Source organism: Pundamilia nyererei, unplaced genomic scaffold, assembly GCF_000239375.1.
Source record: "Pundamilia nyererei isolate P.nyererei 1_Seehausen unplaced genomic scaffold, PunNye1.0 scaffold00349, whole genome shotgun sequence".
In the NCBI taxonomy this organism is placed as follows: domain Eukaryota; kingdom Metazoa; phylum Chordata; class Actinopteri; order Cichliformes; family Cichlidae; genus Pundamilia; species Pundamilia nyererei.
Window position 1 is genome coordinate 213,406 of NW_005187750.1, and position 21,360 is coordinate 234,765.

Sequence of the window (21,360 nt, forward strand, 5' to 3'; positions counted from 1 at the left end):
TGGTGCTAAATAGGAGCTGGTAATTGAGATATACAAAAATAAACTCCTCTACCAAAACGACTGCATTTAGTTTAATACTTTTAATATATATGTAAGAGTTGAAATAACAGGTTGAGCACTCAATGAGTTCTTCAGTACATAAAAATATTCTACAGCTATTTATAGAACAACACCAGGGGCCAGTAAATGAAGAAACAGGTACACTATGTCCCCCAGCTTCACTCTACAAGCCTCTTTAAAAGAAATCGTGTCTCCACTTTCCTCCTGCTCAGTTCCAACCTGAAACTCCTGCTATTATCAGAATAAGGAACAGAAAATCGCACATCTCAGCCGGCACAGCTAGTCTTTCTCACCGTCTCCGGTCGCTGAGGGGTTAAACGTCGCTTGGTAGTAGGAAGTGGGTGGCTGGAGCCGAGGATGGAGCAAAGACTGTGAAGAAAACACAGATCATTTCTTCACAGGAAAAGCGGTGCTACACCCAAGAAGAACAGACTAAACACATCGAATACCCGAAGACGGACAAATCCGTGTCCCAGGGGACGAAAACGAGAAGCGATCAACCTGCTTTCGATGCCGCTGTGTTTGCATGTTTCACCAGATGGACGGGTAGAGGCGCTTCTCATTCATCGTGCCTTTCCCCCCTTTTTCCTTTTTTTCTTTTTTTTAAATGCACATATTCCCTGACGTGGATGTGTGATAAGATCGAGATCTGTGGTAGTGATGTGCAATATGCATGCAGTGAACTCTGTGTACATGCACGCAGCACATAGATGTATGTGGCTTGGCTGCTTGAGGACTTCTTTACTGGGTTTTTAAACCAACGGAGCATCATCGCGACAGAAGCATCTAAAATGGTGATCTAATTTAATTTTAGTGAAAATGTTTTTTGTCTTTGGCCGTGGATCACCGGCTGTTCGGGAGTGAAGATGTGCGCAAACTTTGTTTTATCTTCGCCTCGATAAGCCTCGGTGTGAGGGGTTCTTCTCTATCTCCCAGCTGGACTTAAGTTCATGCAGAGCAAGCTGATCCCACCGTGAAGCCTCTTGCTTATTCAGCACTTCGCAGAGGAGCCTAGTCAGTACTCTCTGTCAGTCTCAGCCAGCATGGGATGTCGGCTGCGGTCGAGCACAGGAGCGGCACTTTTTATATTTTGGTCAAACCCCGGTGTAGTTTTTTGCTTGTAGCACGTGACGGTAAACGTTTATATATGCGTATTTATATATAGGATTTGTGGTATTTCTCATACTGACCTTAACAGGGCCACCTAATCTCCGGAACATCATCTGCTTTTCTCTGAAAAGTGATGTTGACACCTACCGACACTCCGTCGGGTATTTCGGCTTATTAGCGTTCAATTATCACGTCTTGCTGGCTCGCTGAAAGCCACGCGAGAGTGGACCCTCTTCTCGCCCCGTCACCTGGAGACCAGGGGGCCACGAGACCAACCGACAGGTGTGACATCCCCTCCGACACGCGCTATGGATGATTCAGGGATCATCCGAAGACGGAGGCTGCAGGTGAGAACTTTTGGGGTGTTACGCAAACGCAGTCATTACTTGGATAAAATGCCGTCATTTCATAATAACAGAAAGTGTTTTCATGAAAGTATGGAAGATTTCTTTGGCCAGAAGCTGCTGCATGGTGGTGATTTGTAGATGTAAGATAGATTCGTGTAACACGCATTCCTCTAAATTCGATGCAGTTTAAGTAGTTTTTGTAGATATCATTGGATGTACAAATTACAGTTATAAGATCAGCATCTTACATTAAATGATTAACAAGAAGATTACCCAGCATACAACCAGTCTTACAGTCATTTAACGTGACAGAAAGATGATTAAGATACAGATCGAATAGAACAGGAGACAATATTCCCTCTTGTCTTACTCCATTATACAGAAAAAGATTCAGATAACTCCATATTCCACTTAACTTGCATAGTTCTATGTGAGTACCAACACTGTAAAATCCTAATTAGATATGCAGGGACCCCTCTGCATTGCAATTTAACAAACTACTCCTGATGTCAAATGTTTTGGAAGCATCTAAAGAGCACATAAAAACTATTGTGTTCTGCCTCTAAAATACAATTCCTTAAATGCCAGTGTCCTTTTCTTAACCAGCTTACATGTATCACAACTGAGAATATGAATGCAATACTTGGCTAATTTGGCACACAGACGCCTGACAAATCATAATGTTGTCATAGTTATTAAAATAGATCATTAATTTCTAGTAGTGGTTACATAACGTGATAATAAACAGATAAGAATCGCAGACAGTATGAAGCTTTCTTTACATGTTGGACATCCATAGTAATCAGTCGTGTTGGAGACTGAGTAAGTTAAATGGGTTGTACTGTTACATTTGCATTATGTAGGTTAGTCACTTTTATTGTGACTGACATGTCAAGGCGCCGGTAAAAGCTTGCTCTGACGCTCGTGTGGTGGGCGTGTGAAACTAATCAAGTGAGACAGGCAAAGCTCACCATTAGTGCCACTGTTTGCTAGTCTGTCTGAGCTGCCTTTTAAATTAATTTACAGTAAGATTAGTTTGCTGAAAACTCTACCAAAAATATCCTTCTGTAGAAGAGTTCCCATCACTTATAAATAGTAATAATAATAGAAAAAAATAATAGATGTAAACAATTTCCTGCAATGCTATTCCCTAGATTGTAGTTTGCCTGTGTCCCCACTGTAAGGTCAGGAGGAAAACAAGGCAGTCTGTGGGTATCACAGCCATCCCTGTCATTGTTGAGCTGCACTTCTTGAACTCTATGTTAACATTAAGACCAGGCATTTGATAAAAGTGCAGGAAGCAGTAATGTTTGTGTACTTCCCGAAATGCATTTGTGCGTGATTAACAGGTTGTTATTTACCAGAGTGTCGCCTTTTATTAAAGCTGAACTCCCATCAGCTTTTCCTCCATCTAAATGATTTATGCTGATTACCGTCTAGTTTGACTGCTCAGTCTATAAAACAGAAGAAAATAATGAAATTACATCCAACATTAATCTCTATTGAGAGAGCTTGATTTGTTTGTTTCAGTATCAAATGACTAACCTGGACTGACCTGAAACCATAAAAGTTTGTGAGTTTTACATCAAATTTTGATCATTAAAATAGTTGCTTCAATTTTGCATTTTGCTGCAAGTAAGTTGTTTTTACTCTGAACTTATGTGTACACTGTATTTTTAGACTGAAAGATTAGACACCATGTTAAAATATACTGAAACATGGCAATCGCAGGTTACCAGCCTTCACCGGTTACGTGTAGTATAAAAAGTAGTCAATCTTGACAGTGTCTTTCCTTATTAAACAGGTGTTATTCTTTCAGCTCTGCTCTGAATGGGCTTCTCTGATGAATCCCTATGTGTTAGAGTTGTTTCTTGCACCTTCTTAACTCTTCACACCAGGAGACTGATCTTGTAGATCAAAGAAGTAAAGAGATCTGGATCAGATATGTAATATAGATATTCCTCTCCACAAATGAGTACCAGAGCTTGTTAGAGTAGAATTTAGTTCACCTCAATGACTGCTCTATGCTATAATGATGGTTTGGCAGATTTCAGTGTGTGAATGAAACACTGAGAAGTCCTTAGTACTGAATTATTTCTTCAGAAGTTAATCATATCGGAATTTCAGCCATGGATCTCAACACTGTCAATAGAAACAGAGAGCGGGTAAACTGGCAGGGGACAAGAGGCAATCTGATGTGCACATTAATGTTATGCACATGCAAATACACAACGAGACAGAGACACACTCGCACACTCTGTAAATTGGACTGTAATGGTAATCAGGAACACATAACCACATAGAAAGACACAGGTACTTGGTTCGTGTACTTTTTAGTCATGTGGTGTTTAATGTGTAGGTGTGTTTTCTAGTTTTTACAGATTATTTTGATTTAAAAATCATGTCTCCACAAATCGTTATGGAGACTAGATTTCCTTATAGGATCATGAAGTTCCCCTAAGGTAGCATAAACCAATGAATTTTAAGGTGGAGACATGTCTTGAAGCCAACGGTTAGTTTTTGTGTGTGCGTGCATAACACACAAATTCTGTATATGTACATACAAAATCGACTCCCACCCTCTGGCCCTATACTCTCCAGTTCCATTGAGAAGTGGTCGATATCCATATCTCAGACAGAGGAGGTCTAAATGCTGAGGATGTGGTGCAGTTGTCAGGCCCATTAGTAGGACTAATGGTGGCCTAACAGCCCTGTGTGCCCTGAGGGAGGAAGACCAACCACCAGCAGCAGGATGGCCTGAAAGGGCTCGAGGCTGGGAGGAGGAGGAGGAAGGGTGGCGGCAGCATAGATTAGAAGAAGGCAGCAGCTGTGGGCTATACTAGACCCCATTTAAGTGCTTGTTACAATATCTGGATCCCTTTACTGCCTAGATCTGCTTTCATACCAGAGGGATGGAGGAGGGAGGAAAAGGACTGAGTGTATAGACTGATGACATGTTTGTGTTTAGCACTGATGACTACTTCACTGGTCAACTATGAATGTGGACACTGAACTAATTTGGGGTAAAACAGGTAGCTGAAACACATAAATGTGCAATAATGCTTTAGGTCATCTAATAATGTTTCAAGTCAATATTATATATATATGTTATATAGCACATTTAGGCACAACAGACAGTGACGTGCTGCACAGCATCAAAACTATCATAGGAATAATATTAATGATTTAAGAACAATAAAGAAAAATAGAGTAAATAATAATAAAAATAATAAAATACAAATAGTAAAAAAGAGGAATTAGGAAAAATTAAGCAATAGTCTGAAGATGAGAAAGCTAATGAGAAGATGTTTGTTTTCAGTTGCCGAGGAAGATGACTTAACCTGAGAAACAAGATGATTCCAGGGAGTTTTGGAGCTTTGACTGAGAATGCCTGATCACCTGCACAACCTTATCGGGAATTTGAAATTACAAGAAGTCAACTAAGTGAGCGTCACAGAACAAAGCATTGTAAAGCTGGAAACTGGAGCAAGCCCACAAAAGCACTTACATGTGAGAAGCAACATTTTGAAATTGATCCTGTACGTCACAGGAAGCCAGTGCAATGATTTAAGAATGACTGGAATATGATTCCACTTCCATGTAGCAGTCAAGAGTCTAACAGCAGCATTTTGAACCGGCTGCATTCATGATATCAGGTTTTGCTCAGTCCAACAGATGAGGAATTTGCAGCATTCTAGTCTAGATGTAATAAAAGCATGAATGACTTCCTCGGGATCATTGATAGAAAGAAATAATTTCTTCTTTTTTTAAATGAAAGACTTTAACGCTTGATTTAATTTGTGAGTCAAATTTAAGAAAGGAAGCAAAGATAACAAGATTTTCTGATGTTTAAGATTTGATGCCAGGGGATTAAGATCTGAAATGTCAGGATGAATCACTAAATCTTTGGCATTCAACAGTTTATTTTCGAATCAATAAAGCATAAACAGAAGATACAAGGTAAAACATGGGACTTTAACAAAAGTACCTGGTGCCAGGTACTACGAGTCGCGCTGAGTAGGTACTAGTGGAAAAGGGCTGCTAGACCTCCTGAATGCCCCATTCCAAACACTTACACATGTCCAGCCATGAGGTCCACTGTATATCAAAACTTTCAGAGATAAGAAATACTTTATTAATCCTAAAAATAGGTAAAATACTGTGTTACAATATCCCAAACAGCTTATATCAATAAAATAAATACAATGTTACAGACCAAAATAGGTAAGAAAGGTTAAAAAATAAAACTAAAGAAAAAGCTTGGTAAAACTGAAAATAAAAAAAAATTTAAAAAAGTAAAGGCTTCAAAAAATGTAAATCTTAATATGATTCAATAAGGAGCTAAATGAAAAAAATGATTGCATTGTACTATGAGGTGGAAAATATTTTCTGCTTTTCATCCTAGTACCAGCGACGCTGAAACAGAAGTTAGATGTATTATTGAAAACATGTATTAAATATACATCAATTATACATGGCCTGTCGTAATTATGGTGGTGCCAAAGGAGGAAGTGAGGTGATGTTATGACGGAGTGACAGCGAAGTCTGTAATAACAGGAGATCCAAAAACATCAGAACTCAGGACAGTTTTCCAACCAAAGATGATTTCCTTTATAAATGCTCATAAATATTAGCTAACTAGTTATTTGTTAATGATTGCTTTACCTTCACAAAGTCATCATTTAAACTCAAACCCATGAAATTGTATATTAATTTCTGAAGGGCCACAAAACTGATGTTTTCATATCAATAGGTGCATCAGATTTTTTTCTTGTTCTGGAGAGCATGGGCAAATTTTATCTTTTAATTTGGAGGGCTCGTTGGACAGAAAACAAGGCAGCATTGAGAGGTGTGCCAACAGAAATCTGTGGCTGGGACATCGAGATGTATCTTTGACACTCGTGTGCTGCAATTTCAACACCAGTTTTATGTGCATAATGGGTGGATATTGATGAAAATATATGCCCAGTAGATGGAGTGTGTATGCTTGACTCTGCTGTGGCTGGCACGCCAGACATATTTAGCTTATAGATTAAACATATAAGCATGTGAATTTTCATGGTCAGTAGTTTGCTGATTGGCTAAACCTGCTGTCATCTATAGTTTAGTAGTCATTTATCTCCACTGGATCCACAGTAATGTTTTATACCACTTCATCTGCGTCACGTGTTTTATCCACCTATCCTTCCTTCTGACTGTATCATTTTCATTCTGCAGTTGTCCAGCTGCCACATCATTATGATGTCACACAGAGAAATAAATCGCTGTAAAACATTGACGTTCAGTAGATGTTTTGATCTAAAGTTTTGGTTTATGTTTTTTCCCCCATATCTCCTGTTGGTCCTTTCTGTGATCTTTGGACATGCGACAACAGCTTTAGACTGACTTACACTTTTCATGTGAATTTGATATCATGTTAAATGACAATTACAGACTGTAGTGCTCCAAAGACTTTATATCAGTTACACAAAGTCATGCTGTCATGCAACAGAAGCAGTTGCCTCATTAGTAAACACACAATAATAGAAAGTAGATCACCAGCAATCACGACTAACACCCTGAGTGTAGGCACCTTTCCATCCATTTTATTCAACTGTAACCATAGTCTCTGCTGTGGGAGAAAGTGTATCAGTCATATGAGTTGTTTTCATCTGAAGAGAAGGTTATCATATTGTCCGAGCAATTGTACGTGTGTGGAGTACAATATACTTACACTTAACCCATATGGTCAAACACTCACGCACACACAAACAAACACAAATCATGCTGTGTGTCTCATCCCGCTCTCATGTAGGAGTATGGAGTAAGCCACTTACACACACACACACACACACACACACACACACACACACACACACACACACACACACACACACACACACACGCATAATTTGTCCAATATTTTGTTCTGGGCAGTGTGCCCATTTCCAATATGCTAAGCACGAGGGATAAGAGTGTGATCACTGCAGAAGATCCAGCTCTGTTTGCCAAGTCCTGTCACTCATTGCCATGCCCACTGCTTTGTTCTGCCTCAACACGTCCTTCTGATGTCAGTATTATTCAGAAAAGGGTAGGTTTTGCACTGGGAGAGCAAAGTGTACATCAAAGCAACAAATCTAGGCCACAATATATTTGGGAATACTTTCAAATATTTGAACTACTTTTTGCAGAGCTAGAATTCCCATGCCAGAAACCTTTAAAGAAATAAAGTTTTTGCCAGACTTAATTCCCGAAATACATGAAGTAAGAAAAAGATAACCAGCTCTTCAGGTTTCAAAATCCGCACATTTCATCGAGATGCTACATTATTTCAGACCCTAGTGTCAAGAGCTCCGAATTGAAGGCTATTAAGAAAAAACTGAAGACTTGCAGACTGTTAAACTGAACAATACACTGTGTGACATTTGCCTTCCAATCTGCTCTGAGTTTTGGCAGTGGAAACAGAACAGAAGTCTCATGACTCTGCCCAGAGGAGCAACATATTAACATTTTTCTTTTCTATGGTTTGCACTTGGCCTTCACTTGGTCCTTGGGTAGATATTAACTGAAAAGCAAAAGCCAAAGAAAAAACATCTGACACCCTGCCTTAACGTCTTTGGCAAACTTGCATAATATTTTAATCTGGGTTGAACTGTCCTGTCTTCGCAAAGCATAGCAACCGAGGAGCATGTGATTAATGGGCTGTTACTTGGCGCACGGAAGCTGTGCATAATACATTAAATGTGCCGGGGAGGTGTTTGTTTGTATGTGCAGATTTCCATGAGTCTGGCTATGTTGAATTAAAGCTGTAGAAAATGCTTAACTAATGCTTTTGCATCTCTGTAGTGCACGCAGGTTACATCAGAACTTTTTTTTAAAGTTGATGTTTTTGTTTAAATATTTGTATGGAGGCTTTCTTGTTATGTAATGTAACTGCGGTGCCATGAATGTGAACTGGAATTTGTACGTGTGTCCGAGATCACACTTCTAAATTGTTGCAGTGTGAACATGGACACATTTTTGCATTAGTATAAGCACAAAGGCAGAAAATGGGTGCTAATAATGAAACGTTCCCTTAAACACATTGGTCAGTTTATTACGTACATCTTGCTAGTTCCAGGTCGGACCTCAGTTTGTCTTCAGAACTGCCTTAAATCTTCATGGCAAAGATTTAACAAGGTGCTGGATTTTGGTCCATATTGGAATGATTTGGAATTCTCACATTGGCCATCTGAATATTGCAGCAGAAATTGTGACTCATCAGACCTGGCAACATTTTTCTAGTTCTTTATTGTCCAATACTGGTGAGCTTGTGTGAGCTGTAGCCTCAGTTTCCTGTTCTTAGCTGACAGAAATGACATCCAGTGTGGTCTTCTGCTGCTGTAGCTCATCTGCTCAGATATGCTGTTCTCCATACCTGAGTTATAACGAGTATTTATTCAAGTTACTTTTGGCTTTCTATCAGCTTGAAGCAGTCAAAACTGCTTTCAACTTTTGGTCCATTTTCTGTAAACATTAGAGATAACTATGTAGAAAAATCCTACAAGATCAAAAGTTTCTGAAATATTCTACACACCCTATCTAGCACCAACAATGATGCTACATTTAAAGTCACTTCAATCACCTTTTGTTCTGTTTTGATGAACTTCAGCAAGTTGTCTTGACCGTGTCTGTATGACCATATGACTGGTCACAAATGGTCATAAATCATATGACTGGTTGATTAAATATTTGTGTTAACACATGTACCTAACAAAGTGGCTTGTGAGTGTATAACCGTGAAGACCGAGAATGAGTTTTAATAATGAGCATCAGTGATGCTAGCACTGTATTGCTTATGCATCTTCTAAAGGATGATCTTTAATCATTTCATATGTGCCCAAGGTGTCAGTTGTTGTAGAAAAAGAAATGCATAAAATACACGAAATGTCATAAAAAGTGATTTTATTTTGAACATGATACATTCTTAAGCATGAAAGTGACGGCGCCTGGAGGCAAATACCATAAAGGAGATGAAACAGAGGTCAGATAAACAGAAGCAAACAAGTAACTGTTTTTCTTAAATCAGCTGATCAGTTTGTTTGTTTGTTTTAAATTAATGTAACTATTGTTTAGTAATGTGACCTCTTTGTGGCATTACAATCAGTTCAAAATCTCAAAATTTAACTTTTGGTACAACTTTGTATAAACTGGTTTTACATTTACTTGCACACACCTGGAATCAAAGGAACATCAGCAAATTGTCAGTTTTTTTGTTGTTCTGTATTAATTCATTTACTAAAAATTAACAAAAACACTTGTTCATCAATTGACCAGAACAACAGAAGTACACATAGATTCAAAAATATGTATTAACTTTTCATTCAGGCTTTTAGAGACTGAAATAGCACTTTGCTACACCATGTGAAGGATGCACAGTGACTTATTTATGAGATTGAAATCCTTATTGATTAATGAAGGATTGCCCTTTTTTTGTCTTCTGGCTTAAGTCTGACGCATGTCAAGAGATTGTGGCTACTGCTGCTATTGATTAATTTTATTGTGTATTAATGTGTAGCTTAAATGTACAATTATTACATTTAATATTTATTTATACAATTTTTTTTAGTCTAAACTAGAAAACACCAGAGAAAAAGGAAAAATGTCCATCGAGGTTTGTGTCATTGTCAGAACTTCTTTTCTCTGAACTCAGAACAAAGGAGAAACTTTCTGGAATTAAATAATCTCAAATCTCTGATGAACGGCTTTTTAATTATGAAGAGTAATGGATTTTTCAGATAATTACCAATAATCTTTTTAAAATAATGGATCAATTAATCAGTGCAACACTGCGTCAAATGTGTTTCAGATTTGCATTACTATCATTTTTTTTATATTAAATCATGTAAATACTGAACAGTGAAAAAATCTTGTATTAGAGCTAAAATTCAGAGAATAATAGTAATAATGGCTTGTGCCTATATCTTGCTGTGATACGCTTAGTAATAGCCAGTAACAAGAAAGCAGTACATACAGTAGCTGTCAACTGAAAAGACAGTGAGAGGGAGCAGGTGTTGGGGTTTGGTCCATTAGCCATCCCTATTGCCCCATATCCACACACACACACACACACACACACACACACACACACACACACACACACACACACACACACACACACACACACACACACACAAGACTCCAGTGGGGCGCTCTCTGAGTCACCCTGGCGTAGCTCACTTCCTCTTGATGATGTACCGTATTAGCATCCCTGAAAAAAACTGACCATGATAGATGATGTCACTCCCAGATAAAAACTGTCTGCCCTCCGCTGTACCTGAAATGCTATTATTAAAGTTGCATATTTTAATATTGAATATAAGTTGTAATGAGTAGTTGTCAAGTAGCACTTTCTTGGCAAGAGTTCAGTGAAGACGTCATGTCTGTTCGGCATGTATGAAGCTTCAGTTTGGATATGATAAGTGTTTCTTATTATAAAGACTGAAAACAAGGAAGAACATTGCTCCATACCACCGACGAGAGTGGTAGATTTCCTGTAATGTAATTCTCTGCAAAAAAGTGATTAACTTTGGTAATTTTTGGTCTTTTAATGATTTCTTTCAGAGTGGAATGATTGTACAGCATACATCTTTAATGACTTAAAAAATAATTGGATGCACAAGCTTAAATCTGTGAGACAGATAGTAAGTTGATTGGCTAAAACAAAAGTTGGGATCATTTTAAAAAAGCAAAAAATGTCGAACCAAGAAACACGAGCAGGGCAGCAGGAAGTTAAGAATAATCTTCAGGCAAATAATAATGATCATGTAATGAACTGATCATCAGATGATTCAGTGAGAAAAAACAAATCCTATATGAGATTGAAACTTATAAAACAATACAGAAAACATCCAGAAAGAAAGTGGAAGCTCTTGTACAAAGTTATGGACTCATGGAAAAAAAGATGTGACAAGAACAAAATATGTAGAAAAATGGCTCATGACCCAAAGCACACCACCTCATCTATCAAACATAACGGCTGGTCTGTTATGGCTGGGCCACCTATGGCTGCCAGCTTAACTGGCACACTGCTTTTTATGTATGATTGCACTGCTGACAGAAGAATGAGGAGGTATACAGGAGCAAACTGTATGCTCAAATTCAGCCGCATGCATCAAAACACGCAGCCAAAGCAACCAGAATTATTCAACTCAGTCTGATTTTTTCTTGTTGAAAGCTGGGCTAAAGATATCGACAAGAGCTAAAGGTGGTTGCAGTGTGAGAGCATCACCAAGGCAGATAAGAAGCATCTGCCGAGGGCTGCGAGACAAAGACTTCAGGCAGACAAAAGATTTCTGTCCTTTCATCCAGTTACCTTTGACTTCAGTTTCTAAACATCTGGATCAACTGTTCTGCGTATTAAAACCTTTTATACCTTAACACATGGACCATTCTTGTCGTGCTAAATACTGAATATTGTAATGTAATTTTTCTATCAACGGACTGCAAGTGTGTTCATGGCCCACGGTGTTGGAATTGGGCGGGTTTGGGTAGCCAGCTTGTTTTGAGACTGGAGACAAAAGCTCCAGCTGTCAAGTCACGTTTCATCAGTTTGACTTTGTAATGCTGGTTTACTTAAACAAAGGCAACGAGGGAGACGGAGGGACAGAACTCTCAGGATCAAATCAAAACCAGTGAAAACCAGTCGCAGTCCTTTATAATTACCTTATTTCCCTCAACTTATGTGACCCTAGCGTCTCTAGTCACTTATATTCATTTGAATTCACAGACATGGCTGTGTGTGACAAGCCGAGTGGGGGGGAAAAGACGTTATCTTTTTAGCAAAGCCATTGAGAGGTAGAAAATATCCTGATAAGCGACACAGGACAGGCTGACAAGAGAAATTGACAGTAACCTGATCTTAGCTAAACTGAATGTTTAATGGTTTTAAATTGGGACTTGATGGGTAACAAGCAGCATACAGATTCATCCCAGTAGATCGTAATCACATCAGAGTCCTTACAGTTGTGTCCCAGTGTCATAAATATAGCAGCAACAATTTTTAAATGGATTTTGTCTCCCTCCAACCTGGTGTTTCCTGAAGCCCTAAGGTCTCCAAGGACTTACGAGGGATTATTTGTCAAACTGCTTTTCACTGACAGGATACATGAACAATATAATATCACCTTAAAGCCAAGCTGTAAATTAAAACATTGCTCTTTTTTAAAATTTTCATTTAGGGTGTTTTTATTAAGATAACATATTGAACATACCCTGGATCCCTTCTCTAAACACTTAAGCCAGTGTTATACTTTATGCATTTTAAAATCAGCTCGGGGTTTGGCTGTAGTGCCGGGGTCGGCAACCTTTTCTACCAAAATAGTCATTTCAGGAATGATATGCTTATGTTGCATATACAAAATTACATTTAGTTTTGAATAAATGGAAACTAGCCTATTGCAGACCTAAGCAAGTAGTGAGCAAGTAGCATTAGTGGGGAACTCTAAGGAAGAGCAAATTCACAGATTGCGACTTTAGGAAGATTAACCATTTATATATATGTTATTGCTAAACAATTATGGTTCAGATAAATGAGGAGGTGGTACCAGGTGACAGATGTATGCTGTGATGCACATATGATTTTTTTTTTTTTTAACTGATGGGCAAAAGAAAGAAAAATCTTTCCTTTACCTACAGTAGTTAATATTTATGTTACATGTAACTTTTGCTATCAATTGCAGGAGTAAATCTCATAAACCTTTTCTGCAATATGTGGATGTGATTAATACTTAGGGGGCACAGTCACAGTACAAGAAATACTGTATAAGGCTCATGGGATTTACATTAAATGTACTTTAATCCTAGTTTTGTGGTAATTATTTTCTACCCTTGTGTCATATTTGCATTTATCAGCCTCTTCATTACTGGATTACTGGGCTGGACCATTCAGAACTTCCTTAATTCTTCATGGCATAGATTCAAAAAGGTGCAGGAAGTATCCCTCAGAGATTTTGATGTCCATCCATCCATCTTCATCCGCTTTGTCCGGGGCCGGGTCGCGGGGGCAGCAGCCTAAGCAAAGAGGCCCAGACCTCCCTCTCCCCAGCCACCTCCTCCAGCTTGTCCGGGGGAATACCAAGGCGTTCCCAGGCCAGCCGAGAGATATAATCTCTCCAGCGTGTCCTGGGTCTGCCCCGGGGCCTCCTCCCGGTGGGACATGCCTGGAACACCTCACCCAGGAGGCGCCCAGGGGGCATCCTTGTCAGATGCCCGAACCACCTCAGCTGGCTCCTTTCGATGTGGAGCAGCAGCTGCTCTACTCTGAGCCCCTCCCGGATGGCCGAACTTCTCACCTTATCTCTAAGGGAGAGGCCAGCCACCCTTCGGAGGAAGCTTGTATCCGCGATCTCGTTCTTTCGATCACTACCCACAGCTCGTGGCCATAGGTGAGGGTAGGGACGTAGATCGACCGGTAAATTGAGAGCTTCGCTTTTATACTCAGCTCCCTCTTCACCACGATTTTGATGTCATCAAACAGTTTCTGCAGATTTGTTGGCTGCTCTGTTGGATTGAGAGCCATTCTTTCATACCATTTTCAAAGCCACTGACATCTTCCCTGCTCGTTCTGATATTCAATTTGATCTTCAGGAGGTCGTTTTGAGCATGTCTTCATGGCCCCAATGTAAACATAGCTGTTTAGGTATTTGTGTTAACAAGCGCTTAAACAGGTGTACCTAATGTGGCTCGTAACTCGACAAATATCTGTTAGTAACACCCATGATGAAATTTTTTTGAAAGACTTTAGGACAAAATGTGTGCTTTCATTCAGGTTCCTGTATGTTTGAAACAGGCACGTCTAATCCCCACCTGAAACAAGAGGACACAAGCAAGGACAATGATAATTTTATTTATATACTAAGCTTCATTATATGTAAAGTCAGAGTGCTTACACATAAATAAAGGTATAAAAATCTGTGTATGTTCACATTGCCTTAAGGCAGAGAAAACAGCATATTGCGACATTTTTTTGTGTAACTCAAGATCAGTCTAAGTTTTGACCTTGATTTGAACGTGCTCGTCCTGTTTTCTGAGAAATTATGCTGTGCTTCAAACAAAACTTTAAAAACATCAGTGCAAAATGTGTGAAGGGATACAAAAGGAAAATTCATGCCACATTAAATTGATAATACGACAGAAAATTTGGTAATTGTGTGTCTTTAATAAGTAATTATATCAGTGTGGTTAGATTAATCATAAACTCCTGCTGGTAACAGTCTGTATAATGAGATATTACAAGAGATGTTATGCTAATTCACATTTCATTACCACACTAATAGTAACTAATAGTAACAGTTTTCTGCCTTTTAGAAATGAGTCCTGCAGATTGCATGATGTGTAAAACTCTAACCAGTCTCATTTGTCTGCTCCCCCTCTCCTTCCTTTTCTCCACTTTTCCTTTTCTTTCTTGCCTTCTCTTTCTCACCAGAAGGATCTACCTCTGCCCCGAAAAAGTAGTGGGTAAGTTTTCCTCTGCATTTCTCCTACATAATAATATGTTTTTTTTATTCAGTAACATCTGTAGTGCACATGTGTGACATCATCAGAACACTTCCTGGAGAGTTTCTTTGTAATGTTGGTTGTATGGCTGTGTGTGATGTGAGTTTTTTTCTTGCCTTGTGGAATATCTGGAGTTTTGTGAGATCCTGGTGTGAAAAGTACGATAATTATCTGCGAGGTATTAAGGAAAGAGCATTTAATGTGCTTTGCTACAATATACTGCTATTTTGCAATTCCTTGTATATTGTATGGGCACAGTTGTCTGACTTGAATGGGATACTGTTGAAAAATGAAGAAGGAATCATATTTTTTAAAGACTTGGAACCATTTCAGCTTTATTACAAGAAGTCATGGTCAAATGATGTTATTGTGTAGTGGGAGCCTCATCTACTGACTGCAGCATGTTTCAGCTTTGCAGGAGCTTTTTCACTCATGGAGCTTCTCTGCTGGTTCAATCTGTTGCACCACTGAGCTGTGCAATGAAAGATCAGCAGCAGGAGCACCGTGCTGTGACCTCAATGCCCCGTGTGGATGAGAGGGGTCTGAGGGTTGAGAAAAGAGAGCAGAGCAGCCTAGGACTTAAGCTGTCGAATGTTTAGTTACTTACCTTGTGGTGGGAGAACTGCTTGTTTATTGAATTACCAATATAATATCTGCTGTTGCAAACTTACAGTTGGTGTGTCACCAAAACAAAACAACCCTGCGTGACGACACCATAGCTGGTGTGGCTATCCTAAAACTGTGAGCGTTCAAGCATAACAATCGGTAAAAACTGTGTCATCTCCTCGTCATCCAAGCATGATTAGTCACTCTGCTACACCTGTGCCCCTTATACGTTTCCCCTGCCAGGCTGTGCTACACTGCCACCCGTGGTGAACCCAGTGCAGACAAACACAAACATAGCAAGAAGCCCTTACAGTTGGTTAAGTAAGGCATCAGACAGTGAAGAGCACCCTGACATAGTTAACGAAGCTCTTAAACATGACTGAAATAAGGACTTACAAAAATCACCTTACACATACGGTAAAGATAAAGGCTGTGCTGAGATTTATTCTCAGAGAAATATTCAGAGCAACAGAATGTCTCTTACCATTTTCTCTTCATAGCCTCAGTCTGGGTGCCCCGGTTGGCTGATTCGTCTCTTAGTGAACGGAGCACAGAAAGGGAGAGAGAGCTGTCTGCAGAGGGAGAGCAAGACCTTAACTGCAAAGCAGAACGTGTCCATAGATTCTGCACAAAGTGCTTTATTGTAGGTTGGCAACAATGAGGTGAAAAGAAAAGAGTCACGTACCTAAGCTGAGGTACGCATACATCCTTTGCCAGTAATGGGTTTGACACCCATTAAACTTCAGAGCTGTCTCTAATTCTTTGTGACAAAGATTCAACAAGGTGCTGGAAACAATCCTCAGAGATTTTGGTCCATCTTGACATGATAGCATCACACATTTGCTGCACATTTGTTGGGAATCTCCCATTCCACCACATCCCAAAGGGGCTCTATTGGGCCATTTGAGTACAGAGAGCTCAAGAAACCAGTTTGAGATGATTTGAGCTTTGCAACTTGATGTGGTATCCTGCTGGAAGAAGCCATCAGAAGATGAGCAACAATTTTCTGGTAGCATCTTAAACGATGCTCAGTTGGTATTTCTGGTTGATTGTGGTTATTTGATTTACTGTTGCCTTCTTATCAGCTCAAAGCAGTCCGGCCATTATCCCAAGACATCTGACATGAGCAAGGCATTTTCACTCAGACAACTGCCACTCACTGGATATTTTTCTTTGATCTATAAACTCCAGACATGGTCGTGTTGGAAAATCCCTTTAAATCAAATGATATACTCCAACCAGCCAGTCTGGCATCAAAAACCATGTCACAGTCAGTGTCACTTAAATAGCCTTTCTTCCCCATTCTGATGTTTGAATTTCAGCAGGTTGACTGAGTTCCTGCCATGTGATTCGCTGAGTCTACATTTGCATTAACAAGCAGTTGAACAGGTGTACCTAATGAAGTGACCATGAGTGTATATTGACTTCCCAATATTAAAAATTAAATGCTTATCCAGTTAATATTTATGCACACCGCTTAATATTTCAGAATTAAATTTACGCCCACTTTTATTTTATTTTAAGGTTTTGTTTTAGTTTAAGTTCGGTTTGTCTTGACTGGCTCCTGGCTGCAGATGAAGAAAAAAAACACGAAGCAGATATTTTTAGAATCAGCATGACTCATACTTCCCTGGGTATGTCCGATGCCCATTGTGAGAGAAAAAAAATACAAGAAAGAAACGGCTTATAAATAATAGAAAATAAGAGTCTCTGTATAATTTTAGGTTGCCTGACGCTCATTGTGTTTTAAGTTTAAGTAACATTTATATTGCAAACACAAAAAATGTTGGTTGAGTTGGCTGCAGTGTATGACTCATTTTGTACATGACTTCATCAAGATTATAACTTGAAAACTATAAGAAAAAGACCCACTAACACTTTGCTGTAGTTGTGCCTTTGAATGAAATGATTAATGGGAATTCCTTCATAATGTCCCACGTTAAAGCTATCGAATCCAGAGTCAGCTTCACAAAAATATGACTGACTTTTCATACTGAAAGGAAACTCTGCTTAAGTTAGGTGCTTTCTGTGCAGTGTAGGAGTGAATGGGATAGAATGAAGTTTGGAGGTTTGACAGAACCAATTAAAATGGCTCGCGGTGTGGCACAAACATGTGAAACCCCTTCACATTTGACAGCTATGTTGGTTAAAATATGAAATATATGTATGTATAAAAGAAGCTTAAACGACGTGCGAGTCTCTGTCCATGGTGCTGAAACCAAGTTCCCCACTTTTTGCTGGTTTATCATTGATTCTTTTGTCCTTGGAATGCAACATAAGAATAGAACTAAACGAGTATTTTTATTTTTAAATCTAGATTTATATACTGGAAGCCAATATAATAAAAATTTTGCTGTTCTTAAAAATCAGAAGCATTGTTTTATTCCTCCCATCCGTCTTAATTGCTCTTTACTTTTTGGCTGTGTCCTCTCTTTTGCTGCTGCTCCTGCTGTTAAAAGCCTTCCACAAAATCAGGGAGAATTTGGAAATTTGCCTTCTGCTCAACATGCAGCCGGCAAATACCTTTGAACCTGGAGGACAGTGTAATTTTCCTCTATATGCTAACTCTTCGCTGTCATTGCTTCAAGTGTTGAAATCCTTGAAAATTTTCTGAAATCGATGTAGCCATGCCTTCCTCCCTCCCCTGCTTATTTTCAGCTCGCCCACTTTTGCTGTGCATGAGTTGAATGTGAATCGCCTAGCTCGCTCACATGTCAGTTTGTCATGTAAACTGTTATTGTTGTACTGCCTGTCCTGGTCGTTTAGGGGGTTATAAATATGAAGCATGGTATTAATTCTCCCCATAGAGCTCAGTTTAAAAAAAAATTATTATTAACTTCATTTTTTTTATTGCGTGTACTTCTCTGTTTAGTATTCTGTATACATCTTACTCTGAGCAGAGGTAATGTCTGCTAGCAGTAGTCTGACACTGTTAGCTTATACATGCCAGGGGTACTTAATGTGCGTCTGTATCCACATTTATTGCAGTTTACTGTTAGACTCGGTTTGGCCATGCGTGTTTGTGTGTGCGCTCTTATGTGAATCATGTATGTGTGTCTCCAGCGGCTGTCATTGGATGTATTTTGTCCGTGACCTTTGACCTGTGTGGAAGGGTGGCAGATGTCACAGCATGACATGAAGATGATGCTGGAGAGCTGGAGGCTCACAGCTGGTGCTGCTTTTGGGTTTTCTTTACATGCGTGTCGTGTTGGGCAGTGGGTGTAATGACTGACAGTTTATGCAGAAAATAAATTGAAGGACAGGCGGGTCACCAACAAGAAAACACGGAAACACGGAAACACCCACCTTGTCTTCTATATGATATCATGCCACCCATCCCTCTCTCTGTGACCCCCGCTGTGTTTCAATGATATCACCGCCCTCCTCCCACTTCCTCCCCTTCTCTCCTTCTCTTCTCTCCCATGTATATTTTATCCACCCAGACTCCCACATTAGAGACGGCATCCATTATTGAATTACTCCCCTCAGCACTACTGTGCAACTGTCACCCCACGTCAGCTTTAACATTTGGTGGATTTGTTTCAAAGGGAGGGAGGGAGGGCGTACATATATGCACACACACACAGAAATGACATCTCTCGTGGTTGGGCATTGCAGAGCAGCTCCTGTGATATCTAGGACAAAGAGACAAGTGCCAGAGCTCATCCAATCTGGCATTTCATATTTTAGAAAAAAAACATAACTGTGTCAGTGTGTTTCTATATGCATGCATTAAAGTAAAAGGCTGGCATATAGCTGTGGTCAGAAGTTTACACGCTGTCTTCACGGGCATGAATATCATGGGGATTTAGGGCTTTTAATGATTTCTTTGAGCTGTTCTTTTTACAGGGTGGAATGACTGAGCCGCATACATCTTTAATGACTTAAAAAGTAAGAACTGGGTGAACAAGCTTATTTTTGATTTTCTTATATTTGGTTAAATTTCCCTTAGCAAATTACATCTTGGTCATTTTGATTGCTTTTGGTAACCATCAAAAACTTCTACCGTTCTATGGCTGGACATTTGACTGCTTTTCTTATCAGAATTGGTAGAATTAATTTAAATTTGTTTGGTTTGCTAGGAAAGACTCAAATTTTAACCATAGTCCACAAAATTTTAACAGGGTTAGAGGAGGTCAGCGCTGTGGAAAGGCCATTCCAAAAGTTCTTTTGATCATTGTCCTGCTGGAACCCCCGAATATGTCCAAGTTTCAGCCTTTTGGATGTTGAATTTGGAGGTAGCCCTTCTTCCAATTCTTCATTATTCCATCCACTTTGTACAATGTATCACTACCACTGGCAGCAACGCTCCAGAGCATTTTGCTAGCACCACTATCCTTGACAGTTGGTACAATGTTCTCAGGTTTTAAAGCCTCACATTTACTCCTTCAAACATACGTCTTGTTATTGTGGCCAAACAGCTCAGTCTTTGTATCATCTGACCATAAAAGTTTTCTCCAGAAGGCATTTGGCTTGTGCATGTGGGCTGCCGCAAATTTCAGTCAAGCTTGAAGGTCTTGATTTTGGAGCAGAGGCTTATTTTTTAAGTGCCAACCTCCCAGTACATGGTGATGTAAAACTCACTGTGTCACTGTGATACTGGTATTCCTGCAGTTTTCAGTTCATGGCAGGCTTGAGCCTTGCCGGTCCCTGAACATCCTAACCAATCTCCTCCCAACTGACGTTTACAGTTAAGGTCCTCTTTCAGACCTCGAAAAAAACCAACTCTACTCAATCATGATCAATAACTATACATTAATAGACCTTGACCTTGATAAGTTAAAAGACCCTGTAAAACATTTAGCACAAATTACTAAAGGATTTAAGTGAGTGTATGGATATATTTGAGCCTGTATGTTTACTTTTGAACCCATGTGGATTACAGAAAATTCTGCCCACAATGAGTGTATTTAAACTTATGATCACAACTGTTGTTTTTCAGTAATTTCTCACTTCCCCATCTGCATCTGCAGATAAGTACTAATTTCCAGCAGTAGAACAATGCATGTGGGAGTAACTAAAAATAGAAAAAAGGCAACATACCAACCAATAACTGGCTTAAAGAAATATTTTTAAGGGATGAGTTTGCATATATTTTCTGATTATCCCAATAAATCTAACAGAAGATCTAAGGATAAATTTATCCTACTGTTAAATAAGTATTGTAGTGTAGCAAAACGCCTGGTAGGTCCTCTGTGTTATAGAGCTCCCCATACCATTGCATTGCACATGAACACCAGTAATTATTTTGACTTTTTATCACCTGCCTCTGCAAAGCAAGAAAGTACTTAGTGTTTTATTAAAAACCCAGAGTATTGGTGTCAAAATTTTCTGACTAAATGCACGTGTGTATCGTAGGCAGTAAGCAATGATGGCTCCTAGAATATCTAATATTACATTACTGCAAACCTGACCTAGTTTAGTTGTAGTAACAGAGCTTCAGAGGCCATTTTTGATTGACTGAATTAATGAAGCATCACCTTTTGATGATCTATGAGCAGACTGGGAGACAACACATTTGTGGTTAGGGTCAGGCAATGAAAGCAAGTAATAACAATTAGGAAAATATTGTGATTTTAAGATTAAAAAACAAATTGCTTCATAATTTACTGTCAGCTATCTAACCAGCCTGAATGTTACTATAAAAAGCTTTCTTCTAATTCTTGTGTTAATGCAAGTAGATTTTGCACTACAAGGCTTGATAATATTATCAAAAAATAAA

General features: G+C 39.2%; 1 protein-coding gene across 1 annotated transcript in view; it reads left to right on the forward strand.

The window, feature by feature from the left end:
* The first annotated feature begins 237 nt into the window (after positions 1–237).
* The window catches only part of mast1a (microtubule associated serine/threonine kinase 1a), a 75,458-nt gene continuing 54,335 nt past the window's right edge, over positions 238–21,360 (forward strand). The window contains exons 1-2 of the mRNA XM_005752219.1: positions 238–1,517; positions 14,962–14,993. Coding sequence (XP_005752276.1) covers positions 1,479–1,517; positions 14,962–14,993 — 71 coding nt within the window. The 5' untranslated portion in view covers positions 238–1,478. The remainder of the gene's footprint in view (positions 1,518–14,961; positions 14,994–21,360) is intronic.